Source organism: Pagrus pagrus (assembly GCF_965226575.1).
Source record: "Pagrus pagrus genome assembly, chromosome: 4".
In the NCBI taxonomy this organism is placed as follows: domain Eukaryota; kingdom Metazoa; phylum Chordata; class Actinopteri; order Spariformes; family Sparidae; genus Pagrus; species Pagrus pagrus.
The window spans coordinates 28,989,934-29,017,536 of record NC_140188.1 but is presented as its reverse complement, the minus strand read 5'-3'; the positions used below and the strand labels follow the sequence as shown (position 1 = coordinate 29,017,536).

At 39.5% G+C, this 27,603-nt stretch overlaps 3 protein-coding genes across 5 annotated transcripts; 2 read left to right on the top strand and 1 right to left on the bottom strand.

Moving 5' to 3' along the window:
- The first annotated feature begins 3,640 nt into the window (after nucleotides 1-3,640).
- On the top strand, nucleotides 3,641-14,995 carry inpp5ka (inositol polyphosphate-5-phosphatase Ka). 2 transcript variants are annotated; one of them, XM_084350935.1, is made up of 14 exons: nucleotides 3,641-3,731; nucleotides 4,165-4,279; nucleotides 7,230-7,334; nucleotides 7,718-7,826; nucleotides 8,272-8,388; nucleotides 8,757-8,932; nucleotides 9,162-9,273; nucleotides 9,416-9,525; nucleotides 9,684-9,710; nucleotides 11,300-11,531; nucleotides 12,540-12,677; nucleotides 12,760-12,843; nucleotides 12,935-13,039; nucleotides 13,185-14,995. In XM_084350935.1, the coding sequence occupies exons 2-14, from the start codon at nucleotides 4,173-4,175 to the stop codon at nucleotides 13,263-13,265; spliced, it is 1,503 nt and encodes a 500-aa protein (XP_084207061.1). In that variant the 5' UTR covers nucleotides 3,641-3,731; nucleotides 4,165-4,172; the 3' UTR covers nucleotides 13,266-14,995. The 2 variants fall into 2 exon arrangements, with proteins under 2 accessions (XP_084207061.1, XP_084207062.1); XM_084350936.1 differs by lacking the exon at nucleotides 9,684-9,710.
- A 983-nt stretch (nucleotides 14,996-15,978) lies between these two features.
- tekt1 (tektin 1) lies at nucleotides 15,979-21,535 on the top strand. 2 transcript variants are annotated; one of them, XM_084350761.1, is made up of 8 exons: nucleotides 15,979-16,088; nucleotides 16,918-17,100; nucleotides 17,186-17,351; nucleotides 18,242-18,370; nucleotides 18,480-18,626; nucleotides 18,824-19,049; nucleotides 20,069-20,265; nucleotides 21,123-21,535. In XM_084350761.1, exons 2-8 carry the CDS (start codon nucleotides 16,935-16,937, stop codon nucleotides 21,280-21,282), a joined length of 1,191 nt encoding a protein of 396 aa, XP_084206887.1. In that variant the 5' UTR covers nucleotides 15,979-16,088; nucleotides 16,918-16,934; the 3' UTR covers nucleotides 21,283-21,535. The 2 variants fall into 2 exon arrangements, with proteins under 2 accessions (XP_084206887.1, XP_084206888.1); XM_084350762.1 differs by having other exon boundaries at nucleotides 15,986-16,088; nucleotides 16,910-17,100.
- A 1,146-nt stretch (nucleotides 21,536-22,681) lies between these two features.
- Nucleotides 22,682-26,546, bottom strand: xaf1 (XIAP associated factor 1). The gene is made up of 7 exons (XM_084350763.1): nucleotides 26,457-26,546; nucleotides 25,283-25,418; nucleotides 25,136-25,192; nucleotides 24,316-24,541; nucleotides 24,148-24,212; nucleotides 23,115-23,369; nucleotides 22,682-23,021 (listed from the first exon to the last, which is right to left on the bottom strand). Exons 1-7 carry the CDS (start codon nucleotides 26,492-26,494, stop codon nucleotides 22,950-22,952), a joined length of 849 nt encoding a protein of 282 aa, XP_084206889.1. The 5' UTR covers nucleotides 26,495-26,546; the 3' UTR covers nucleotides 22,682-22,949.
- Between the last annotated feature and the right edge of the window lie 1,057 nt (nucleotides 26,547-27,603).

The window sequence follows — 27,603 nt, the reverse complement described above, 5'->3', positions numbered from 1 at the left end:
GCTAGATGCCCTGAAGTTCTTGTAGACAAAAGAAAAAGTGGAGAAGGAAACAGCAAGCCAATTAAGAAGTCAAAAAAGGGAGAGATCCACTACTTGCCAGAACCACCTGAGGGACAAACTGCAGTTAAATCAGAGAAGGATCATGAGACCATGCTTCTGGAAGTGCAGCAGAGAGATCCAGATTTACAGCTCCTGGATGAACTGATGACTGCAACATTCTCACAGCGGCGAAAAGAGATCATTGGTGATGAGCCACTCATCTCTGCAGTTGTGGACAGATGGCCTGCATTGTTCAGTCAGAGACAAGTAATCAACTTCAGCATAGACATCCTGTATTTTGTTAGTTGAGCATTGATGTGGTCAGAATGTATGTACTCTTTGTTGCAATCATATTTGTGATGTCTTTGTGTTTCTACCCCTACTCTGCAACTCCATGCTTCCCTCATTTTCTGTCACTAATGCCCTTTTCCTTGCTATTTTATCATCTGTCTGTTTCAGCTAAGTGCCGAATTCCGTAGAATTGTCACTAAAGACCTGCTGGAATAATTCGTGAATGGACTAGATGCCTTGGTGCCGGGGCTTTTGGCACTGTACAAAGATGCCGCATCAAAGAGGAGGTTGACCCTGAGCAGCGTCTTGGAGTGTCTTCAAAAGGAGGTATTAACTAAATTGGGAGGAAAAAACTCTTCTTATTAATGTGTACTAAAATGATGATTCTATTTGGTTATTGCAGTCACTTACTCTTGCCTGTTTTTGTTTTATGTAGTACACAAACCAAAACAGATGATCAGCTGCCCTGATTGGTCTTCCATGGTATCTTTCAGAGGAGTCCTCCAACATAATCAGGATGTGTGATGTGAGACACTTTATTTACATATTTCATACACTCACTTGTTTTAAGTTGAAATGTGAATAAGGTAATATTTTTTTATGCTCATTACAGGTGTTGCCATACCAAAAGCCACACTCCTGTTTATGGAAATTGTGTAAAAATTCGTATTATTGGATGAGATAGTTTTGGCAATGGTAGCTGAAGAGCTGCAGTGTTGGCAATAGCATAAGAAGTATGAGCATTGATGTATACTGTATATGTTCCACAACACCATACCGCAACCAGTCCCCTCACTCATACACATACGCCTATTCTAGAGCAAAACACTGAACATATTAAATTTTGAGTTTCACTGATTCTATATAACAGAGGGCTTTATTTACTTTAATGGTAATTTGGAGGCTGCAATTTACGTAGAATGTCTTTGAAATTAGTTTTAAGTGAACATTTTGCAGTCTATTTTTTAGAATGCCAGTGATGTTTTAAATTTGGAGATGTCAGTTAATAAGTGTATTGTATGTCTTCATATGTCTTTAGGCTCATGGAGAAACCCTTGATGTGATGATGAAAGGAATGCAAGTTGGACTGTTGATAGGACATGAAGGCCCCCTGCATGATGCATTTCCTTTGGACATCTTTAACGTGGCTGTGGTAGTAGAGGAGAAGATCATCCTGCATGATCTGAGAGATGTCTCCACAGGCTTTGCCATGTTAATGGGACCAATTTACTGCCTGAACCTCGAGTACCCTGTTCTGGTTCCGGCATGTTTAAGATGCATCAATGTGCAACATAGTTCATGCTATATCAAGATTTTTATGAGCTGGTTGTCATCGTCTGACATTTGCCTCATTGTACAGTCCCACACCACCTTTGTCCGTGTCTCTCTCTTCCTATAGCCCCACCTTTTGTTTCTGTCAAACAAACCTTATTCAAACACACCTTACCTTGTGTCTGTCTATCCGTCTGTCTACAACCTCTCTGTCTCTGTCTACAACCCCCCAGCGCCTCCACTGGTATGTGGAACTGATATGTTGGACCATGTTTGTGTGAATCACAGCTAATAGGGTCTGAAGGCATGTTTAAAAAAACAACAACCAAGAATTCAGTGTGATGTTTGAGAGAACATGCAAACTTGCAATTATTAGTCAAGATAACTTATACATGTAAATTGAAACAAATCTGGAATTTAAATCCCCTTAACTTGAAATGACAAGTTGTATAAATGTAGTTAAGTTATTTTAACTTGAAACTGTGAGTTACAATAGTGCAGAAATGTGTGTTTGTACAAAGTGTATTGAAGATTAAATAACGTGTAGTGTATATTTATGTGTTTAAGTACAGAACAAGATCTGTTGGGAACCAAATTGTGGCGGTACTGGCTGTAAATTACTTACAGGCCAGCCCAACCTATATAAAAATATAAACAAAAAACATATAAAACTAGGGGAATGCCCAATGTCCGTTACTTGGGCAATAAACAAATGCCTCCTCTGGGTCTAACAAACAAATGCCTCATACAAGCCCCAGGGAAATAAAATGTAAACTGAAGGTGTATAGGGGTTTGGGTTTTAAGGGGTTCCCAAATCAACAAAGTTTCCTCACTAGAAAGAAGTGGGCAGCCAAGAAAACCCAATAGGGCCTAAACAGACCAGAGTTTTTGGCTGGCAATCTAAGGGGAATTAGGTTCTCAATGGTCAGGGACAGATTCAGACTGAGGGTGGGAGCCACCTGTGTGCCATTTCCCACCTCTTTTAAGCCTTTACAAAAAGGGTGTCATCACACCATGGTTGGCTGGGAGGGAAATGCCCCAAGCTGCTTCCACTCCTCAATCAGTAGTCAGTCTCCCCACCTGCACACAGGTGATCTGAATCCCCTGTAATTAGTCACGAGGGATTTGGGAAAATCAGCCCAAAACACAGAAAAATAGCAAGTCTTAAACAATTTTGGCTACAAAATTTTTGCTGGGACAATTTATTACTCACTGGATGTTGTTGGGGACATGTCCCTATCGTCCCTACCTGATCCTAGTCCATGTACTGTTGCATGCAGTACGCATACAAGTGAGACATACTACTCTGTCATGACAGTGTGCCTTGAACTTTGACCCTCTTGCTCTTATATCCATTGCAGCCTTGTACCCTAACAGTAAAATATGGCAGTCACTGTGTCAAAAAAGCTGTCAAATGTTTGTTCTCGCCTCGGCTTTGTTTATATTAGTATGACACTAGGATTGTGCGTGCTGCTAAATATGATCGGATGTAGTAGGACATCCTGGTATTTATGCCATGCTGCATTTCACATACTTTGTATGGGGAAATACTAAAAACTTTCTGGCACATTAAATAGTATGATCGTATGGGTAGTGGAACCCAGACTGAGAACAGCAACGACGTGCCTGACAGCCGCTATATTGCATTTTTCAATCAACCCCTCAAAAGGTTACGATTTTATTTACATCCCCAAAGAACACAGGACAGTAACAGAAGAGATGTGTGATCTTTTTCCCCCTTCCATTTTCTCACACTAACATTAACCTGTGGCTGTACTCGAAACAAACGCATCAGGTCAGGTTTACAGTGGGATTTTCAGATTAAAGTGTTAACTATGTGTGAAGCTAGTCACAGAGCTTAATACGGTCATTAAACAAATGAATGTCGATAGCCTGTAAATTTATTGCGATGAAAATAAATAGAGAAAAATATATTCGATAAAGAATAGTAACTTCAGTTGACCATTTTATTAACGTGACATTGTTTATGCTTTTATTTTGAAGGGTAATCACTTGTCTTCCGGATATAGATCAGTAACAACAACAGTACTGTACTCTGCGGCTGGTCAACTGTACGTGTCTTTGCAAGTAGAAAAACAACGAAAACAAGTACTACCAACGCTTGTCAGGTAGTGTACAATTAAACACTCGTACATGTTGTTATTAAGTGTCTAATTATGAAAGCTTCGTTTAGCTAGGGTTTACATTACAGATGACAGCTGCCGCACGCCACAGCGGGGCGTGATGATAACGTTCGCTGTTTACGATTAGCTTGACCCAAGTTAACGTTAGCATCTATTTAGCTGTCAAGTTAATAATCGAGTCTGCTCAAGCCAGAAATGAAATACGTTAGATACACTGTGTAGGTAACCTTTAGAAATATTCAAACGTAACGTTGTAGGAGGCTGAAGTTTGCTAGCAGTGTTGGCTAACAACGAGGTTTATGGAGGAAATGTTTTAACCACAGCCAGCTGTTATTGCACGTATTGGCTAATGCATTTACTTTGCCGTGGCACAGCGCAGTAAGTTATATTTAGTAAGTTTTGCCTCGTTGCCTTCCAGGTGTGGAGATGATGGAGGAGAATGAGGAGCAGTCAGACGGTCAACAGGCAGACTTACCTATGAGGAAGGGGAACTACGAGGAGGAGGAAGAGGAGGAGGAGGAGGGGAGCTTCAGGTTGGACTCTGCTCTGCAACCATTGTTGCATCTGTGCATGTCGAAAGTCAATATTTCTTTAATGTTACACAACGAAGACACTCTCATTGGATGTCAGCACCCTCCACTCCACACATATCTTTAGTTAAGTGCTTGGCTAGTGTTCCTTTGTGGTGTATGTTGGTCAGCCAGGTATTATCAGAGTTTGATCAAGCACTATCAGACCTGTAACCAAGAAGCAGTAGCCACTCATCAGACTCATCAGGGAATGCACAACATACAACTATTGCACAATGAGTGGACTTAGATGCACACATTACGAAATATGAGTCCTGATGTGTACAACTACTGAATGCTTGCACTTACACAGCCATAACATGGTTGGGCTTACTGCTCAGAAAAGTGATGACATGTGGGAAACAACTACTTCTGTGTTTTATCACTTGAAGGCCCAGGTGTGTAACATTTAGGGGGAGGTATGAGGATCTCTTGGCTATCCATTATCTGAAACTGCTTATCCTTTCGAGGGTCATGTGGGGCTGGAGCAGATCCCAGCTGACATTGAGCAACAGCGGGGTACACCCTGGATAAGGCGCCAGTTCATCACAGGGCTCAGGAATGGCATATGAAATTATAATCATGTTTTCAATAATGCGCAGTATAATGATGTAAACGAAGAGTCCATGTGTTTTTGTAAGCTTAGAATGAGTCTTTTGTATCTACAAGGGCTCTGGGGTGGACTGTTTTGGTTGCACATGCGTCCTAAATCTGCCAAGTGCGACAACATTTTCATTGGTTGCACAGGTGTGCCTGAAATTGAGCAGGTAAATAAAGCTTTTTTAAGAAACACCAACTGGGTATTTAGCCACTTGTCTATGGTTAGCAACATCAACATGTTTTCTGTAGATTAGATTATAAACTTTAATATCAATTAATGTTTTTCAGTAAGGTTAATTTATTCAGTAGTGTTTTGTCAAGCATTTGTTGCATGTGCTGCGATTTAAGTGTAGAAAAACATGTATCTGTACCTTTATTCCTGTTTATAATTATTTACATAACGTGCTTAGAAATTTGGATGTATTAGTACAGTAGGTGCACCAGTGCATGCAGTGTAAAATGTTATTCTTTAGCCCTGCTGCAGAGGGTGCAGATGATGTCCGAGGGAGTTCACCATGTTGCACTGCTGTGTTTCTACTGTAGCCCAAAACAGACAAACCAAACACGGATGTCAGAGAGGACCTTTCAGGTTTTTCGCATTTTAGCGTCCACTAAAGGGAAGGTTGAGGCAAAGGTTATTCAGTTGGTTGCAGTCTCCACACTCGCTGCTATATGCCACTAAATCCTACACACTTGTCCTTTAACTATTTAGTGATTTTAAGTGTCAACATTGGATTGTAGCCTCTTGCTATGCACTGTTAGGTTGCTGTTGGGGTGGAGGTTGTGAGGACAGACCTACTGCCTGCCAAACCAAAAGTTCCTTTGGCTTATATGAAAACATGCATAATTTCTCTCCCCTGTAATGCAGGGGAACTGTTTTTGTAGTCAGACCAACAATCAGTGTCAGTAGAGTTGTAAAGAAGCCCCATGATACAGTGAGGAGGATGGTGTTATGATTAAGGGCTAGAGTATGTGTTTGGAACACAGTTTATATTTTTACTTAAAAAAGGGTGTGCAGGAGAGATCTCAAGCTGCTCCTTATTGTCTCCTCATGGACACTGTGTTTTGTTGTTCTTGGATTGATTGTGCTCCGAGACTAAATACAGTGCAATGTTTGCCAGTCTACAAATCAGACTGCATTTTGCCAGATGGATTATGTTGCTCAACAAGACACACCTAATGCGGATTTGAAGAAACTAAACAATGTGTTGCAAAGGGAAAGAGTTTTTATGTTCATGCGTTCAAGTTGGTTACTCAATTTTTTAATAGGCCTAATGTTGAAACATTTAACAATGAGATTATACGTAGTTTTCAGTACACAAAGAAGACTTGTGGACAAATGAAGCAATTCCCTAATCGCTCACTCCAAGTCTGGGGCACCCACATCCTTGAGCTTGAACTTCTATTATTTCACTCAGAAGTTTGATTCAACAGAAGCAATCAAATCTTCGGGCTGTAAATCCAACCAGTCAAGTTTGTTTCGTTTAGAAAGTGCCTTGTGTGTTCTTATTTTGCACCACAACGCTGAGGATTTGAAGAAGACAGCTGACTTGGGCTTGCTGCAATCGACTCTTTTAGCCAGAATGGATGAAATCAGTCGGATGTTTGGCACCATAGTGCGTGACCGCTCTGATAGCTACTCCACACAGTCAACTGGCAGCAAACTGTTGCTGCGCCATCGGCTCAACCAGCTGATGACCTGCGTGGATGACTTGGACCCCAAAACTGAGCTGCATGAGAAAATGATCAAGACCCTGGATAACGCCTTCCTCATCTGTGGCAAGAGAGCCAACAAACCAAAAAAAGACAGTTTCAGGTGGAGAACAGATGTCACCTTGTACAGGACTAATATTCCTTACCTACTACTTTTTACTGTTTTCTCTTTTGCTTTTCTCTTTAACCTGCTTCATTGTTTTTTTCTCCCTCTGACTTCAATGAACTGCTCTAACACTGGCCATCAAAAGACACTCCTGATTCTTGCTAGTTAAATGTTTACCTTGGAATATCTGTCATAGACTTTACAGACGCAGCTGAGCACAGAAAAAACAGCATTATGGCTGTTGTGAGTGTGAGTGAATGGATGACTGCTCTCATTATGTGTAGACTAGCAGCCTGACCTGCTTGTGCTAGAAGCACTGTGCTTTTACAGTAGTCATTTTTGGATTTTGCCACACTGATGGAATCAATCTCTTTGACTGTAAAGCCCAAAGTACAGTTTGTTTTATTTTAGGTCTGAACATTGTCTATCTATTATTGAGAGAATATGTATATTTTTGCTGCGAAAATGACTTTCTTTCCATCTTCCATACCCCAGGCTACAAATAGTGACGTGGAATGTGGCCACAGCGGATCCTCCAGATGACGTGACCTCTCTCCTCCATCTTAACTCCCCAAAGAGCCCAGACGTCTATGTCATTGGGTAGGTGATGCGGGTTGTGTGAATAGATTGGTAGGATCAGTATTAGGGCTGCAACTAATGATTATTTTCATTGTCAATTAATCTGCAGATTATATTCACGATGGATTGTTTAGTCTGTTAAATCACAAAGAAAAGCAACAAATCTTATCATTACATAAAATAGAAGGAGCAAATGTTTGCTTGAATGATTAGTTAATCACTAAAATCATTATCGATTAATTTAATTTCGATCTACTAATTGATTTATCGACTAATTGTTGCAGTTCTAGTCCAGGTCTGCCCAAGGGGCAAAGTCAAATCAATATTTTGTTTATACAACTGGATATGGGGCAAAGTCATTATGACCGTGTGTGTGTGTGTGTGTGTGTGTGTGTGTGTATTAGCTTGCAGGAGGTGTACTCGGGGCCATTGAGATTCATGTCAGACACTGTATTTGATGACCCATGGAGTCGTCTGTTCATGTCCACCTTGGCACCTCGGAAATACATTAAGGTGCAAATCTTCTCAAAACACACATGTGCATGTATTAGAGGTGACTACGGCTGGGCAATATCGTGACATGAGAGTATACTGTATATATCCTCTCCTCAAAAATCTCATTGTGTTAATATTGAAAGTACCAGAAATATTCATCCATACAATATTGTTGCAATATCAATGTCGAGGAGATTTCAAAATATCAAGAAAACTTTCATCTATAGAGATAGACTAAAAATATTGCAATATTATTTTAAGGCAGTATCACCCTGCCTCCCCCAGAGGTGTCACACATTTTCTCAAGTAAACAAGAACAAAATGATCCTTCAAGTGTCAGTTTTTCTTTTATAAGTAACTGAGAATCCTTGAGTTCAGAGTATCATGATGTGCTATATTTACTCCGTGTGTGTGTGTGTGTGTGTGTGTGTGTATGTGTATGTGTGTGTGTGTGTGTGTGCAGGTATCATCCATCAGACTGCAGGGTCTGCTGCTGCTCTTCTTCTCCAAACTGGAGCATGTCCCCTTCATGAGAGACATCCAGGCCACATACACGCGCACGGGCATTTTTGGTTACTGGGTGAGACATACATATGAGAAGATATCTGCACTGATTTAACATTGCACTTCAATAGCACTGTTGAATGTGGTCATTTTCAAATGTTCCAACCAATGCTGACTCAAGTTATAATAATAGACACTCAACTCCATCTGAAGCCAGAAAAGCCTTTTATACTATTTATTTTTTTCACATTTGCAGTAAAACTCCTCACCAGCTGTGAACATGTAAAATTGGAGCAGTTCCTCCTTCAAGAGGAGATGGAATAAAACATGTATTAAATGTGTCAAAAACATATCCTATTTGGTGTGTCATTTCTGTGAACTAAACCACAGCAGAAGAAGTTGATGTATGACATCTTTCTCTTTCTCTTGCTGTTTGTCTCTCAGGGTAACAAAGGTGGTGTGTCCATCCGTCTGTCTTTCTATGGCCACACACTGTGTTTCCTCAACTGTCATTTGGCTGCTCACATGAAATACGCCACAGAGAGAGTGGATGAGTTTGAGTACATAATGGACACGCAGACCTTTGAATGCAAGAAGGCTCCAAGAATTGTTGACCACAGGTGAGTGGATACGCCACAAGCAGACTTCAGTGTACCCAAACAGATGCTTTTAAAAATATGACAGATCTTAAAGGTGCTAAAGGATTGTTGTATCTGCACCAGGGCAGTTTGTATGCATGTCTAAAACCTGTACATTCATTTTCTTTGATTTAATATTTCTGATTTATTAATTTTTCAACCGCTTTCTCTTGCTGTCCTTCCTCCGTCCTTTGTCCATGTCTCGGTCCAGGCTGGTGTTCTGGTTTGGAGATCTCAACTTCAGAATACAGGACCACGGCATGCACTTTGTCCGCTCCTGCATCAATGATCAGAAGTACAACCTGCTGTGGAGCAAAGACCAGGTCTGACACAGATCCAGTCAGATGTTTGCAGCATAATTAACTACGGCAGTCCTGGGTCCCTGACACACACTTGAATTATTTGTTGATGAGTAAACAGAACAATGTTTAGGACATCATGAAATGTGTGTGTCGTCATTCCCAGTTGACCATCATGAAGATGAAAGAACAGATGCTACAGGAGTTTGATGAGGGGCCTCTGGACTTTCAGCCCACGTATAAGTTTGACTTAAACTCTGATACTTACGACAGCAGGTAAGTGCTTCCAAGCAACATACAAGCAATCATCATCATCATACTCAGTCCCAGTTAATCATAATCATAATTTTTAAATCACTTTGTAAATTCTAGTACTTGCCTCTTAAAATTTGAATTTGAATATATTATATTTCCGCCTCTTTTCAACTTCACAGGCTCTACAGGACATGGTTTGGCTTTTAGTAAGAGTTCAAAACAGTTTGTGTCCACACTTCCCTTAATATCTCATGTTGTCCCCTGGTTTAACCTAGCATCACTTAGCTATGTGTACACATGCTACTTTTAACATGATGCTAAAAGTGATCTTCATGTGTAACACACTGCAAATTAAGCAAACAAGCAGGTGGGACTGTCAGTCTTTTTAAGACAAATGTCACATTGTCTCTGCAAAGAAAAGACTGGAATGCTTGTTTATTTTACAGAATGTTGTTTGAGCTCACAGACCTGGTGTTTTGGGAGCCAGTACTGCTACTATTAAAGGTACCCTGTGGAGTTTTTGATCACTAGTGACTGCTAGGTTTTTGTCATTTTTTGTATCATTTGTGTGTGCCTGATGAGATGCAAATTCCCTATTACAGTTTCATAAACTTCTAGCTAGCAAACATTTCTGTAAACAATACAGACTTTGAAATACTTTACACTTACTTACAACACGTTTTATGAGGAAGGAAAGACATTCAAAACATTTATTTACACACTGTGTTTACAAAAAACACTCCACAGGGTGCCTTTAAATAACAAAATTCCACTAGTTCAAATAAACCCACATTTAACCTACAGTGTGTAATACCGTCCTACTGCTTCACAGCTTGTTTATATGAAAGGCAGTGTGTAAACCTCTCTGGGTCCCAGAACATTTGCTATATATAATAACCGCTAACATGCATGGCCAGAAATCGATGTTTTGGTAGTACATGACTGTGGAATAGTTCAATATCTGTGTATTGGATTCTAACTGGATATCACCCAGTTGGATATTACAGTGACCACATGGTCTGTAAAAATATGCAATAAAGTTTTTACTTCATTTCAAAAATGACATTTTACACTGTTTTCTGAATGGTTGGTTAGTCACTCTTGAAAATGTGGGGGGAAAAGAAAATGGGCAGTTTCAAATGAATAATTATTATTAAATACCCATGTCTGGAATTTCAATATAAATCAGTGACAGGTTGAGTGAAAAAGTCCTTCCCAACGTAATGCCACAGTGTGTTTATGTCAAACCAGCCCCTTTGCTGTGTAATTTAAACAGTGCTTTAATTATGTAATACAGTGTAATACATACCCATACACTGCAATGTCACAATTCAGACATAGTAGTAAATGCATTAGAGTCATGTAATTGAAAGCTCTTATGCCTGCAGAACCACAGATGTCTTCTCATTAGACTTATCTCGAATATTACCATGAAATTTATCCATCTGTTTGATTCCATTCCACAAAATAGCATAAATACAATGGAATGTAAAACTTTTATCTTGAGCCTTACAAACTGACCTTAACTTGTTCTACCAGATGTATACAGGTGTACTAAGGCTCACAACACTTGCAGTTACAATTTGACACATTAAGGCTACTTTAAAACATAAACTGTAGCTTGTTTTGTGTCAGTATTATATAACTTAACATATTCCCCCCCCACTTTTTCATCCATCACCAAGTCATCTACCTCACAACATCCTTGTTTCTAATTTTAAAGAGTTGACTTTGTCTCCTAACTGAAACCTGCCTCTGTTCTCTGTCTGTCCATCATCTGCAACCACCTGTCCAGTGGTAAGAAGCGTAAACCTGCCTGGACCGACAGGATCCTGTGGCGGCTCCGACCCAAAGTTCCACCCCTTGACGAGCAAGATGGAAGCGGGGTTGGACTGGATGTGAAGCAACTCAAGCAGCTAGAGGAGGATGAGGAGTACCCTCTGAAGATCAGACAGGACTCATACACCAGCATCATGGAGTACAGCATCAGTGACCACAAGCCTGTTGTCAGCATCTTCACACTGGCGGTGAGAAACTAGTTCAACACTGAGTGCTCTACATAATGACTCACATGTAGTTAAATATGCGTCAGTCTCTTGTCTGACTGATCTCTCTCACACACCCTTTATCCTCCTTTCTGACAGCCATGCAGTTGATTGGATTACATATTTATTGGAGAGTTGAACAATGCTTGTTTTGTTAAGAGAACACACCGCATTAAAACCAACAGTGGATTGATTGTTCTCACAAGTATTGTTTGTGTGTCCAAAGCCTGATATATCTTTGCTCTGTGCAGTAGAGCTCCATTGTTGTCCAAAAAAACCTATTAAAAAGACTTCATAGTTTCTGCAGTCCAGAAAATACAAAACTAGGTTTGAGATTAACAGTAGCCATTTCATAGTTTGTCCACCAGAGGGCACTGATGAGGTGATTTCTCAACTGTAGATACATTTGTATTAACAAACTGTCACACACTGTCCTCTCACTTGCAAAAAAATCCTTTATTGGAGATGCAATGTTTTGGTCCTTAGACCTTCAACAGGTAAAAGCTGAAGGTGAGCATGAGAACGCATGCAGTCAGGTTGTCAGACAGGTTATTTAAAAGCTAACAGTTTGGTCAGATGATCTAAGCTATGTCATATGGTGGTCCAACTGAAAGGGAGCACACCTGAAATGTTTGGCATCATGGGATAAAGTAGAACAGGAAGTCAGTCAAACTGTAATGTTGCTATGGACAGTGGTTAGTGTAATAATCTCTGTTGTCTCTGCTAGAGTAGTTTGGCTAACCCAGATGTTTGTATAGGTTGACTTTTTCTTTTACAGCCCTTAGTAGTGTCACCCCTTCACTTGGTGAGCTATCATAACTGATAAAAAAAAACTGTCACCGAACTTCATAAGATTTAAGTTTAAATGAATGAATGATTTGTCCGATAAATATGTTGAAAAGATCTGCCATTCACAGATTAATCTGTATATCATTTACCTTCAAAAGATGGATAATTTGTAATCTGAAATGTATTCTTCTGTCCATCTAGCTGAGGAAAATGTACACGACTCCTCTGGTGCGTCTGCAGCCAGAGGGAGACTGGAGCGCAGACATTGATGCCATGGTTCTCTACAGCCCTCTACAGCCGTTCCCTTCCAGTACATGGGACTGGATCGGACTCTATGAGGTTGGCCGTACAAGTATTTACCACTGGCAAATTAAATGTGATATTTCAGTATGACAGTCTTTAATGTGTGTATGAAAATCAGGTCGGATTCACCAGTGTGTCGGACTACATCACCTACACGTGGGTGAAAGATGATGAAGTGGCCTTCAATGAAGAAGTCATACAGGTAGTAACTTCGGCACCAGTGAGCTAGATGTCTAGAGTGAGACATTATCTGTAGACAAGTATCACAGAATTTAATGTGTCTGTTTTTGTAGGTATATGTTGGTAAAGAGGAAATCCCTGTGCGGGGAGGAGAGTGTGTGCTGTGCTACTACTGCAGTACTCTGCAGTGCATCATTGGAATCAGTGAACCATTCAAGGTAGGTAATAAACATAAACTCTACACCAATACATTTATTTTCCCCTTCATCCTATGACAACTGGAACCTGATTGAATTTGTGATACAAGTAGTGTTCCTCTGCATGCCAGCAAGCAGCAGTGTGACCGGCTGCTCTCTCTTTTAGGTCCATGAGTCCAAGGTAGCCATAGAGGAAGGCTTTGTGCATGAGCAGATCAATGGACTTGACAAAACCACAGCGAAGTGAAGCCCTGTGGAACTGATCTGTTAGCGGTCACAGATGTAGAAATGCATCTGTTTGGGCCTGGTCTGCCTGAACCACAACAAGGCTTTTAATGGCTGTGGCACCTAACCTGCCACTGAAGGAGAAAATTAGAAAGTGCTGTCTGTTCATGCTGTTACACACTCCCACTGACCTCTCTAATGCTACCAGTGTGGTTATTAGCTACTTAAACCTCTGTGGTCAGTTCTCTTGTCTTGAATGGTCTTTAGGGTCACATTTTCTTTTCACATGTTAACAAGAGTTTAGTCATAGAAAGCAGAAACTATGAGCCATCCTTCATCATCAACTGAGAGTAAGTTTCCCCACAATGGAAACTCAAATTTAAATTGGCTTTACATAGGAAATCAAATGAGATAGCATTATAAAATATAATGAAATTTGGTTCATGAGAAATTCATGGGATGTTACAGGTTAAGTGTATTGATGAAAAAGAAGGTGAAGTATGTTGTAGGCCTGCCACTGTGTGTGATTAGTTGAGGAAAGGAAGTTCTCTGTTTGAGGTCTAGTTTATGACTCAAAGTATTTGCTATTTGATTTGAAGGAAATCTGCTGGAATACCGAATATTTGAAGTTTGCCTTGTTTGGAAGAGTGAAAACCTACCAGTCTAACTTCATTTGACTGCTAAAATTATGAAAAGGGAACTGCAAAACTTTACATGGCACTGTGATCACATCTATTTGTTTATAGAGAAAGAGATATTAAGCAAATCAGTGTTCACAGATTGCTTAGCGAATATGAGAATGGTATCCTTGAAGCCTGTATGTGGATATATACAACTAATTTGCTCATGGCAAAGCCAACATGATGCAAGAGTAGGAGGTTACACAGGAAATGCCTTCTTTATTGAATAAAAGCAATTCTTCATTTCGAAATATTCTGAGAATTGATGAGAATCTTAATCCGCACTGTTCTGAAAGCATTGCTGTAGTATGTAGGAAGAGTCTATTCATGGTTTTAAGTGTTTTGTATGTTACTGATCATATTCACAGGATATCTCACCTTGCTGTGAATGGACTGCTGTAGGAAGATTTAGCAGTTTTTCTCCTCACGGCATTTTAATGAACTTCAGTTGTTCCTGGAGACTTGAAAACATATTAGCTATATGATATAAGTTTGACTTTTTTGTGGATCACGTTAGCTGTGGCTCATTTTCAGCTTGTTTTCTCATTAGCTCACCTGCACCTTGCAATTTTAATATTAATCATTCCCTTTTAATCTTGATTGTTATATTACAGCTGATGGAGAACACAAAGATATGTTGCACTGTTAATTGTTCAGTATTTATAGGTTGTCGTGTTGTCATTATTTGTGTGAACTGTACTTGGTCTTCTGCTGTACTTAGTTTGTACAGTATGGATTTCGCAAGTGCCTTTAAAATGCTTGTTGCTTTACATTTAGTGTACTGTACAATGCTGCTCAATTTTGATATATTTATCATTAATATTCATCAGCTATATAGCCAACATTACATGGCATGACTTTACTTGTTCCTCTCGATTTTAAATAGTACTGTTCTATTGGCTTGCTGGAATCATTTTTATCAGCCAATTTATGTCACTGTTTTTTGTTTTGTTTTTTGAACTAAAAAGTGACTTATTTTCTCAAACAGTAATGAAATATTGTACTGTACTATAACAGAGCATCACAGATTTATAGCTTTGCAAATGCAGTTATTAAATAAATCTCAATTCAATCAGTGTGTGTTTTATTGATTGTGAGTTGTGATCTAATTCTGTTTTTGAGCCGCTATTAAACTGAATGTTGCCAATAATGGTAATAATTATGTTTTTTTATTAGAAGAAATCAAAAGCAGGGCCATAGTCAGGATTTTAGAAATAGTGAGGTCATGCCCCCCCATCCCCATCCATAATTTTATAAGACTATTCAAATCTATGCATTTCATTTTGAAAGGACCAATACTCGCTTAGGAAATTATATCAGTGCCAGTAGATAGAAAATTGGACCCAAATTCCAACAGAAGAAGAAGAAGGATTTATTTTTCACTTATTTAAACTCATTTCTATGTTTAAATGAACTTATTAACATTAACATCACTTTATGATAACCATTATTATTATTGGTGCATTCATAGTTAAATAATTTAATTGTTAAGAAACAATGAAACAGTTCATAAAACGTATTGTTAAAAGTAAAATTTTGTTTTAAAAAAAGTTAAAAACATCAGCTGCAACTCTAATGGCCATCCAAATAATGTTTATAAATGAACTTTACAGTTTTTATCAAATTATTATAAACATCAGTTGCAACTTTCCAATAAACAACACTAGCAAATAGTTTGTAAAGCATCTCTTTGCATGTTAACAGTGAAATAACTATTAACTTCGTTTAATTAACTACTATTAACTACTACTATGTATGTATGTATGTATTAAGATTGAGATCTTAATATGTATTAATATCTCAAAGACACAGAAAAGCATACAGAGGACATGACTAGTGTCCTGAGCACAAGTAGAGCAGATGCCTGCTGTTCGTGTCCAGTGATAACAGTGTTCTCCACCCTGCCCAAGTTGAATCAATAGTTGTTTTATTATTATTATTATTATTATTATTATTATTATTATTATTATTATGACACATCTCCAAATATAAAACGGATGTCAGCATCGGTTTAGTCGTGAACAGTCGAAAGGAGAAGAATAACGCGTGTCATGCGTTGCCATGGTGACCGTTTGTTAGGTTACACTGTAAATGGAGCCGGAGGCAGAAGACGTCAGAACTAACTAACTAACTACATTTGGGAGTATATAACTGCACAGAAGAAGGTTTGTTCAGAAACTACCCGTTGTTTTGCTGTCATGTATAGTTTTGGGTAACTATAACTAAAGTGAGGAACAACACGTTCATAATTCGAGTTTCTGACACTATTGTTGGCTAACGTTGACAGCTAACACTAGCTAAGTTAAGTTAACAAAGGGCTAACGTTAACTTGTTAATATAACAGTACTGTTAATAGCTATCAACACGAAGTAGTTCACACGAGTTTATAGGAAATTAATCGTCTTATAGGTCTTGCAGGAATTGAACTGTTTCCTTGTTTAGATGTAAAATTCAGTCTATCCAACATAACTTCCGTCTCAATTAAAATGATGTTAACAAACGACAACAGAAATACTACTTCAAAACCAAATACAAATTCAAAATATGACTCAAATCTCTTCGTCATCTTCGTTATTGACACCAAATGTTTGACATATTGTCTATTTATAATGGCACTAAATTACCTGTAACATTAAATCAATTCAGTATTCCATAGGTAGAAAGCAATGGAAACATGAGGTAACTGTACAGTCCTCTTTAACACATTAGTAGGCAGACTTTAATCTCCTTCCTGTGTTTCACTCATAATAAGCCAGCCACTTCTCAGTGTTGTCCACAACTTCTTCTATTCAGCAATACATTAGCACAGATGTGTTCTTACTTCTCTCTGAGATTTCTTGCAGTAATAATCTGTGTGTGTCAAATAAAACTTGCATGTCCTCATTTACACATTTCCTCTGGTTCTAACGTGTGTTCAGTACTCTTTCAGCTTTAGGCAGCTACATTTCTTCAAATTCTTTGATTTATTTTCTCCCCACCTGCCTAGTCTATCAGACCACCACTGGGGAACAATGTCTGTCCAAGACCTCATTCACCGCAAAGGTGGTGGACCCAATCTAGTTGGTATTGAGGTAATGAGGAACCACTCTGAGCTCTTCAGAGCAGAATGCTTGAGGCTGATTTCGGAGACCGACAGAACATGCAAACGCATGCAAACTCAGGAGAGCAAACAACTAGGTGAGTAAGAGAATTAGAAATCAGCTCTCTGTGCTTAGCACCAAGGACAATGTTGTTTGCAGCGTTTTTTTCTTCTGCCTTCCAGGTCAGCGTGTCAAAGACATCCAGTTTCTGAGGAAGGAGTTGGAGCTGAAGTTGGAGGAGGTTATTGTGGAGATTGATGACCTCATTGCTTTGGAGAGCAGAGTGGTGAAAGCCCTGGAGGCCTGCAAGGAGGTGCTGAGAGTCACCGTTGTCTGTCTGGAGGAGAGGTTAGGCTGGAAAATGACAGCGAAAAGAGAATCTTGAACACAGAAACTTCCCTCGCTACTCACACTTATTTATCTGCATTTATGATCTTGCAACAATTGTTAGTGTTGAGATATTCCTTCTGTCAAGTCCCAGCTTTCAACACCACTCTCTCTTAATATGAATATGCTTATGCAAAAAACAAATAAACAAAACAAAACAAAACAAAACAAAACAAAACAAAACTGTAAAGCACTCAATAAGTCGAAAGCATTTATATCACATCCATCATACATTTTCTACTCCCCTTATCCTGTTCAATTTGTCCAATATGCCCAATAGACTTTAATTGCACGCAAGTAAAGCCTATGTATGGGAAACACTGCAATTATCTATGATATACCACTATATCTGTGTAACTGATGAAGAAAAAAAAAACCTTAAAAGGCAAAAAGCAGGAACTATGTATTTCTTCACTGCATTGTGGTGTCAGTTTCATAGAATTTGACAAGTGAAATGAAAAATGTACAAAAAAATTGTATAGAGTCGTATCTTAGCGTCTCTTTTACCGACACTGAATGCAGTTTGTCCATGTCCTTGTGTGCCATCATTCTGATGTAAAATAGCCAGAAACATTTAAAAGGCCAAACTGCCTGAAAGCAAAACAGCTCTGGAGTTAAAATGTTCAAAGGACGGATACAGCTATGGCTCACTGAGTTCTGTGTAAATTAAGTTTACAACCACAGGGAGCTTTGAAATAGTGACTCTGGTAAGTCTAATGTCAGGGGAATCTGTTTTGAGTGCCTGTATCATTTAATCAAAATATCACTATCTGGCACCACGATACGAGATATATCGCTTCCTCTTGCAATACGATATATATTATATGCTCTTTCTGTTGTGTGGCCTGCAGAATGAAACGTCCCCATTCTGAGAGGCTGCATGATGAGGTGGACACACAGCTGCTGAAGGAGAGAGAGCTGATTGAGGGTGTGGCTTCCGTCCTGCAGCGTGTCGTAGAGCAGATCATTGAACAGATTCGGTAAGGGAGACGGACAAGGTTAGATTATATAGAATCAATAAAAGGAGCCTTAAAAGTATGCAGGCCTTTGCCAAGTTGCCAAGAGGAAACATGTTGTTTTGTGTTCCAGATTAAACCGATCTGCCAAGTATCAAGTGGAGCATGATCTGAAGGGCAAATTTGAGGCCCAGGGCATCGACCAATCCTGTGCCTTAATGACCACTCATTCTATCGACAACCTGCCAAAGTCCAAAAACACCAATGCTGCTCTGCCGAGGTGAACTGTCATGCACTATAACAACAGGGAATTAATGTAATGTCATTGAAAATTAAAAAATTTTGGATGATCTGAAAATATCGCCAGTGTACACCTAGAAGGGGTCCGTCATACTCCTCAGTATTTTTCTACATAGATCTGGGATGTCTGGAAATGTTCCAGGTCCCCATAAGCTTTGTAACACCTTCCTCTCTCAGCCTGACAGTGACTCCAAAGCAGTGGGAGAACATCTCAGACATCCACATAGCCAAAGCGGAGCAGCAGAAGACCAACTCTCTGTCCCTACGGGCCCTGGCGGAGTCTCTCCTTGAGCAGACGGCTGCTGACATGCAGAAGCAGCTGCAGGCCACGACAGAAGCCTTTCAGCGGAATGTCCAGGAGATAAAGTCAGCCAAGAGCCAGATGGAGAATCAACTGACCATGGTAGAGCTGATGATTGTATACTTGGCAGAGAGAGAGAGTGACATGAGGGGAGACAGAGTTAGGCAGTGGGAATGTGGGAGAGAGAGGAGATTTGTTTGAATTATCATATCAGTGTTGAGCCTTTATGAAAGTGTGGATATTAGTTGGTCATTTATGATCCTTTAATGACAGGATGGTCAGGTGGGTAAGGATTTGATTGACTTTTTTTCTTAACAGACTAATAGACTCATACTGGAGTAGATACTCAGTGTCAAGAGGCCTTTTACTCTACCAAGGAACAATGAACACTCCTAACTTATAGCATAAAACAGTATTTTATTGCATTAGCATAGTCAGTACACATGCCCATGACACAACAAGCACAAAATGTTTCTTTTGTCGGTAACAGCATATTTCATTAAATAACTACAAGTCATTATCTGCCCTTAAAATGCTATTTTATGCAAATGGCCAAACCCCTGCAGAAAGATCACATTTTGCAGAGCAGCTGTAGCCACAATTGAATGACAGGACAATAGCAAATGCTGAAACATAGTATACCAGTAAAACAGGATTGCGTGGATTACTAATGTAGTTGCACAAATAAAACAAAAAGAGCAAAAAAAAACCTCATTTCAGTGGCCTAAGAAATTATTTGTCATAAGTGATGTCCATAATTTCACCATACTGGTCACCTCATCCTAATCCTTTAAATTGTCCATTCTTCTGTGGAAGTTACATCCTGACTAAGCCAACATGCAGTAAATTTCCTTGCTATTACCAAAAGAAAATTCAGCTAATATGAATGTCCATGTTCCTCAGGGATTACTACCAATATTGTAGTTTTGGGATTATTTTGCAAAGAAACCTTCATAACATTTATAAAAACGACTGGGACACAGCATTTAACAGGCAATACATTCTCTGAGCTCAGATTAATATCTAATTTTGTAGACCAGTTTTTATGCTGATATTCCTACTCATTTTCTCTCAGGGTAAAATACTGACTCAATCTGATGTGACACCTCTATCCCCTTTAGATTATGTCTGAGTTAGCTGGCCAACAGAGGATCAGAGAGGATCTCCAAGTGGCTATCACAGAGAATGAGCATTGTCTGAGTTTGGCCCAGGCCCGACTGGCTTTGCGCCGCCACAGACCTGCCAAAGAGCAGTGCCACGATCCAGCACAGTCCCAGCTCCTCGCTGAGGTCCAGCAGCTCAACGTTCATATCAACAAGTAAGGCCAGGACACACTCACCTCTGATGTGAAGAGATATACTCAAAAGGGGTACAGCGAAATGTAATGATGCCTGTGTGGATACAAAACGATTATAGCTGCTAGTTTCCAAAGGCTACAATTTACAGTCGTGGTCAAAAGTTTACATAGACATCTGAATATTTATGTCATGGCGGGTCTTTCCTGACTTGTTAAAATCAGTTATACACTCTTTCAGATCAATGCTGAGCTCCTTAGACTTGTCCATGTAGTGTTTGTGGCTGTGTCTACTGGGTGTATTAAACACGCCGTGTTAAAATGGGCCCTGAAAAGTCATCAACTGTTTAATCAAATCACTCCGCAGAATATAAGAAGCCGTGCTACAAACACAATTTGATTGACACAACTTTTTATAATCACGAAAATTAATCGTTCAAGTTGCTGAATGTATATTTTTGATCCAGCAGATTCGGTCACATTTTCAGAAGACCTGTAATAAATCTATTATGGAACCAAACTTCATGAATGTTTTTGTGACAAAGTAGTCTGATTTCTACTCATTCCATCACAGAAAAATGAGACTTCATCAGAACATACGCATGTTCTTTACAAGTTTATGTAAACTTTTGACTTTTCGACTGTAAATACAAGAATTTAAAAATGATGATGATGGAAATGTAGTAGTAGCAGTAGTAGTAGTAGTATAAACTGTATTCATATTAAAAATACACAGAAAGTACCTTCCACGTTGTTAATGGGAAGTTTGGGTGGATTGCATAGATGACACTGATGATCCTGTTTTTTTCATATTGACTGATGTATTGTTTAAAGATACATCCATCTAGCATCATGTGACCTCTTTATCTCTGTCCTGTCAGACTGCGTGAGGCAGTGACTCAGTCAGAGCAGGAGCAGAGGGCTCTGGTTCGCTGCCAGCTGGAGCTGCAGGAAAACATCGAGGTCAAGGCCAGCTCTCTCTACATTGATGAGGTCATCTGTGCCCAGCACAGGGAGACCACTGTCATACGTAACTTCTGAGCAGTCAGCAACAATATAGATCTACTCATACCTAATGTCTTTAAAAATGCTTTTATGTAAAATGTATTACAAAATATATGTGTGAATCTAGTTTCACTTTCATATGGTCTAAACATGGTTTCCTTCATTTTTTCTATTTTTATTTCATCTGATGAGTTATCTGTATGGTAACTAGCTTCAATAGTTTTTGGGGCTTTTTTTGTGTCTGAGCTGCTCATTTTAAATCAAATTAATAAAATATCTCCACATTTCACTCCATGATTTGTAATGTGGCAGCATTTGCAACAAGTAACTGGTGGCAGGGAGAAATGCTGGCAGGGAGAGGTTAATTAAAATGGGTTGCACCACACAAACTTATTAAGCAATAAGCTATAAGTCACTTGATAACTGCCAGATGAAGTAGTTGTTTAGAAAACTGTACCAAATCCTGTGGTCGTGGAAAAGATGTTACTAATTACTGGCCTGCATCAAGCAAGGAAAAACTAACTACTAAGGAGATTCCTGAAACTACTAAAATTGGGTTAAGAACTGTCCAAAGCATTATTAAACGCTGTTAGGATAGTGGTGAACCATCATCCTCGAGGAAGAAATGTGGTCGGAAAAAAATAGTAGAACTCACGGCTATGGAAAGTGAAAGTAAGAGCATTTCCACACTCACAATGTGAAGAGAACTCAAGGGATTGGGAAAACCACTTATCAGTGAGGCTAATCACACAAAAATGCTTCAATTTGCTAGGGAGCATGAAGATGATGAGTCCAGATTTAGTGATGGGCGCATCAGGGTACCTCTTGCAGTTTCATTTACACTTCAAATATCATAAAAGTGGTGTTCACCTGTGAAAATGATCCTACTGAACAAAACGTGTAAGTATCATAAACTTGTGTTTGCCACTGAGTCTATTTTCTGCAATAATCCAAAATCCAAATATAAAAATCACATAGGCTTTTTGTCGAGGGAGCCAGGGTGATGCTAACATCCAGGTTAATCAACAAAAAACGTCATCCCTGCAGCACTCTATGGCAACATGGCAGACTCTGTGGGAGAGGACACACCCCTCTGTAGGTATAAGACACAGACTTCATGCACAATGACCAAATATATCATGTGAAATAGTGTCAATATGTTACAGGAACTTGCTTCCACAGTAAGTTAATATGTATTTGAATATATGCATTTGAAATAAATGAATTTCAGACTTTGACATGTAAACATTTAATGTTGGTGGAGTCTTTAGCATCGTCTTATACAATTCTATACAAACGAAATGCATAAGCGGTGGTGTCATCTATCGACCTGATCAGATGACTAGTGGCCCCTGAAACTGAAAAATGCTAAATGTGATATTTCTTCTCATAACATTATATTCAAAGGTTTACAAAAGGCAACTAACATCAGTAGTTAAGCAGCTGTATTTGTATTTGACAAAAGGAACGTTACAAAGTAGTCAGGAGTGTTAAATTTACTTACAGATGATAATATTCTGAACCACTTTCTCTTCATGTGAGCATACTGCAAGTCATGTATTCAATAACTAAAAATAAAAGTGAAGCAACACTAAAAACAAAATGAACCAAGAAAATATGAGAACCTAAAGAAGGCTTGTAATAAAATAACATTTCAACAGCCCAAATTCTTCTTCTTCTATCCTTCAAACATCAATCAAAGATCACTGAAGCGGCGTATCCGTTCTGAGGAGCTCGCTCTCTTTATTTAAGAGAATGTAGATTTGGCACTTCACCTACAAACACACAGAGAGCAGGGGGGAAAACCTCTTACCATGTGAACTTTTCAATCATGTACATGTAAACCTTGTGTGATGCAGGAAGATTACCTTATGCCAGTGTAGTGTGAACAGGGGCAGGGCCAGATGACAGTGGGGACAAGTGCTAATCTGGTTCGGGTCACCTCTATCACCCCAGGGACCACTGCTGGGCCTGTCTGACAGGGAGGCTGACTTGTAGGCTCTGCTTATACTGGCAGCAGTGGCCCCCCACCTGGGGAGATCACTGTCATCCTCATCCTCCTCCTCCTCTTTCTCTGGCTCATCCTCTTCATCGTCAGACCTGTCTTCTGGAACACACTCCAGCTGGTTCGGGGGATACAGACAAAAGTTCAACTTTACTGACCGACGACTGAAAACTTATGTACAAGTGGATTTGGGCTTAAATGTATAACAAGGAACAAGGAACTTTTCACTGGCCTCTATATGACCTACAAAAGCAAACAAGAATATCAGGGCAAAGATTGGCTATTTCAATGAAATTATTCTAAGCAGTGAAACACACCTTTACTCAATTCAAAACTCTCCCTGGGGTCTAAATGCCACAGCCTTACTTGGTCTGGTATGACCAATAGCTTAACGTGGCTAAAGTTAGCTAATGTTAAAAAACTTCAGTCATTTTGTTCACTTACTGACTCGTATCCACTTGTTTTACTGCTATAATAGCATTTTGGCATTATCTAATTTAACTCATAGCTGCAGTGGCTATTTATTTTTTTTTCTCGACATAATCTGCAACAACTGCAAGTCCAATCATTTCTTACTTACACATCCAGAAACATTATCATATAATTGTAGTCATGTTGTGAAACCCGACAAATTCAAGTCCCTAATTCTGCTAGAAATTCTAAGAAGTACGGTCAAAACATGACTTCTATCATTTAATGTTGACACCACAGATAATGAACTTAATTTTACCTCATATAAAGCATACAGTACAAACAATTTGGACATGTTACACCCCCCCATTCTTATGCACGATCATTTTTTTTAAATGTTTTTTTTTCATGCCGCACGTAACCTATGTTTATTTTCAGGAACTGTTCCCCTAATATGTAAAAAACAAACAAACAAACACGTATACCTCATGTTCCTCTATCTCCTCAGGTGAGACTGAGGCCATATATCTGCCACCATTCACTAATGTTGCTGTGAAAAGAAAACAAGCATAGTAGCAGTTAAATTCAAAGGAGGTGTTCTGGAAGTTAATTTGGGTTTTTTGTCAAAGCCTTTGTTTCCTACATTCCCTTACTGTTGTTTGTTGGGTCATTAGTAGTTTGACGAGGACCCAAGCCATTGTCGGTATCTGAGCAGGTCAAGCCGTGCTCAGCCTGATCCCTCAGGGTGACATAGCGACCGCAGTCCCTGCAGAGCTCGGTGCGACTCCCGCAGACCAGCTCGTGCTCGTCTAGCTGCTTCCATGGCAGCTCCAGCTCGCAGAAGTGACAGCACTGTGGACGCTCCACACACTCATCGGACTGGGAGACAAAACAGACTCAGAATGTTAAAAAGGTGTCCCAGGGTATTAAACTATGATTAACTATGACAACAATTCAGCCAGCTTGGGTTGTTCTTTTGGGGGCTTTTACACCTTAACTGTGTCCTTAACTGTGACAGACACACCAGTCACTCTATAACAAGAAACTGTACAATCAAAATGATTTTTGAAACTTTTCTGAAATGTTTCGACTACTGACACAAGACATCTTGTCAGTAGTCCCACCTTTAATTCTGTGACTTCTTCACATCACAGTATGTCACCATGCCACACATGATATCAACAGTATATTCACACTGGAAGTGAAGCTAACTGGAAGCTGCAAACACGACGGAGCCAACCAGAGACACGGACTTAGACTGAGTATTGGGGAGGGGTTCCTTAAAGAGACCGGAGCTAAAACAGAGCACCTCAAACAGAAGCGTAGCAGGCTGGCCACACAGGATGCTTTTTTTGCTAACCTATTCTAGTAGTAACCCAAAATGAAATGATGAACCTGAAAATGAGCATTATATGTCTCCTTTAATGGGTTTGTCCTTTTTGCCACAAGTGACAAAAGCCCCGCTGGACTTACCTCATGATCCAGTAGGTGACAACGTTCCATCTTCTGGTTACACTTGGAGCATCTCACCTGCAGCCAAACAGATAAACTGTTAAACCTGCAGAGAACACACTGACATGTGGTGCGTGTGTGTGTGTTTGTGTGTACAAGTATGTATACCTGGGTGTGCTGCTCCTCCCGGTGCTGCTCCAGTTGATCTCTGGGAACTGCTTCATCGCAGTCAGGACAGAGACATAAGAAGCGGCTGCAGTGTGTTTCATGCAGAGCGAAGTTGGCCTCTGCAATCTTTTTGTGGCTTTAAGAAATAGGAGGACAGAGGGTCATCTTCTGTCTTTTCTACTTGGGGAAGGTTTAATTTATTCACACACACATACACACACATACAAGCACACACGCACATATATATTGAATGTTATATAGCTAAATGGGTGGCTACAGCTTGCAGGCCGATTAACCTTTATCCCTTTAAGGTTCATTTAGAACAGATAAGAAATGTGCGACTAATTTGCTATTAATCACCATCACTATGGACAATCATGCGATTAATCGCTATTAAATATTTTAATCTTAAACTGATATATTTACAACAATACTGATAACATTTTTCCGAGAATGTTATTACGTTTGTCATGCAGTAAAACCTGTGCTTTACAGTGTACCACACTGCCACACTAAAACTCAAAAGATAAAGGATCACAAGGCACTCTTTGACCTTTGCTATAGTATTCCTATAGCTACCTTAGCTTGAGAGTATAGGTGGATACAACTTCCATTATTGGGCAAAAGCACTTTTACCTACTGCTACTGATAATACCTGGCTATTGATGGGGACAAGTTACTGATTTCAATGCTGTTCTCACTGACTCAGAAAGTAGGACTGTTTGTCATAATATATGAGACACATCACAGACAAAGAACTCTGTGAAAAGGTCAAATCAATGTACATGAACAACATGATGTCTCCCATTGCTAATCCCTTACTCTTTCATTTGTTGCAAAAGCACAGATCTTATTGAAAGTGAAAGTGAACAGTTTGGTCCATTGACCTATGTCGAGTTCTATGTCCTGGCGGATCCACCCTGATATTTATGCAACCACTTACTGACAGCTCAAGCAGAACATGATACGGTTAGATATTACTGGCACAATGATAGGACTTGTCTTAAATTACACGATCTTACTTCTGGCTACATCTTATTAAGAGTTTGTACTGAGTGTCTACACTTGTTTACTTCGGATCACATTCTGATCAAAACGATCTTAAACAGCCAGATTTTTAAATGTCATTTCGTGTGTCAGCCCCAAGAAACTCTCACATCGAGTTAAATCTCACCATCGGCCGCATGTGCGCGTTGCTTCCTCCGGATCCATCGACAAATATCTTTTAACAATGCTCTGGCAGTGGGGAAATGTGGAGTTGACACCTGACGGCCCAATTCAGCAGAACAGAAAGTGAAAATATCTGTGCCCTACCACCGCTTGTGCTTTACACATCTACCGCGAGATGGCGCCAAATATCCCCTGACATGGTTTCAGGTCTGCACATGTGTGCGATTCCTTATCTGCCAGGCGCTTTATGGATAAGAACTTCGAGCAGTTTTCAGGTGTTATCAGTCTCTGCTGATCTTTCACCAAATGGCTGTATCCAAGTTTGACCCAAGTGTCAATTAGTTTTTAAGAATAACAACCTCCTCTGCTGTGGAAGAAGATAAAATGAACTTGCATTTTGATAAGACAGAGAAGTATTATTAGTGTAAGCAAAAAAACAAAAATAAACAAACATTATTCATACACATATTCATTCAAACATATTCATAAAGTTACATGTTTAATTCATCATTTTCAACCTTTCCTTTTTCATCTGTGCTCAGAAAGAAAATATGTCCTGTTGACAAAATTCCTAAGAGGGCAGGCCTCACATTTTTTTTACCCAGGAGAGCACAGCTGAAAACACGCAGGCCTAAATCATTAATTACAGTGAAGAGGAAATAACATCTGGACAGTGCTGCTTTTACTCATTAGATGAAGGATGTGAACACTGCGAAGGTTGCCTGGAGGTTCCCTGACCATAATTTTGCAAATTTTTCTTAACGTTAGCTGTGGGGGTCCAGGGAACGTTCCCAAAACGGAGTTGCAAATGACACCAGCTTGGACTCTTCACTCAATCTCCCTAACACTGCTACTACAACTACTACTATGTTATTTTTTAGGCACCTTATCTATTATAAGAGCAACAAGAATAAATATGATGGTAACAAAGAGCAGTATAAGTGATGTAAATTTATTGAAATAATGTGATATAGCAATTATAAAATAACAAGATAATCCAACATTGTGATTGGAACTCATTGGGTTCACACATTACACTGAAAACACAGGGCCAACTGTCACCACTATTCATTATTATTGGGGGAAAAACAGATCTCAACAAATAGTTTGTTGCCTTGAGGATGACACTACAGGATGGTCACACCAATACA

Coding starts and splice junctions, on each gene's coding strand:
- inpp5ka (XM_084350935.1), top strand. CDS start 4,173: ATGATGGAGGAGAATGAGGAGCAGTCAGACGGTCAACAGGCAGACTTA. Junction 9,526..9,683: donor TCTGATACTTACGACAGCAG/GTAAGTGCTTCC, acceptor TCAACTTCACAG/GCTCTACAGGACATGGTTTG. Junction 12,844..12,934: donor TCAATGAAGAAGTCATACAG/GTAGTAACTTCG, acceptor CTGTTTTTGTAG/GTATATGTTGGTAAAGAGGA.
- tekt1 (XM_084350761.1), top strand. CDS start 16,935: ATGTCTGTCCAAGACCTCATTCACCGCAAAGGTGGTGGACCCAATCTA. Junction 17,101..17,185: donor TCAGGAGAGCAAACAACTAG/GTGAGTAAGAGA, acceptor TCTGCCTTCCAG/GTCAGCGTGTCAAAGACATC. Junction 18,627..18,823: donor ACCAATGCTGCTCTGCCGAG/GTGAACTGTCAT, acceptor TTCCTCTCTCAG/CCTGACAGTGACTCCAAAGC.
- xaf1 (XM_084350763.1), bottom strand. CDS start 26,494: ATGGATCCGGAGGAAGCAACGCGCACATGCGGCCGATG. Junction 25,419..26,456: donor ACGCGCACATGCGGCCGATG/GTGAGATTTAAC, acceptor TATTTCTTAAAG/CCACAAAAAGATTGCAGAGG. Junction 23,370..24,147: donor AGGAGATAGAGGAACATGAG/GTATACGTGTTT, acceptor CCCCCGAACCAG/CTGGAGTGTGTTCCAGAAGA.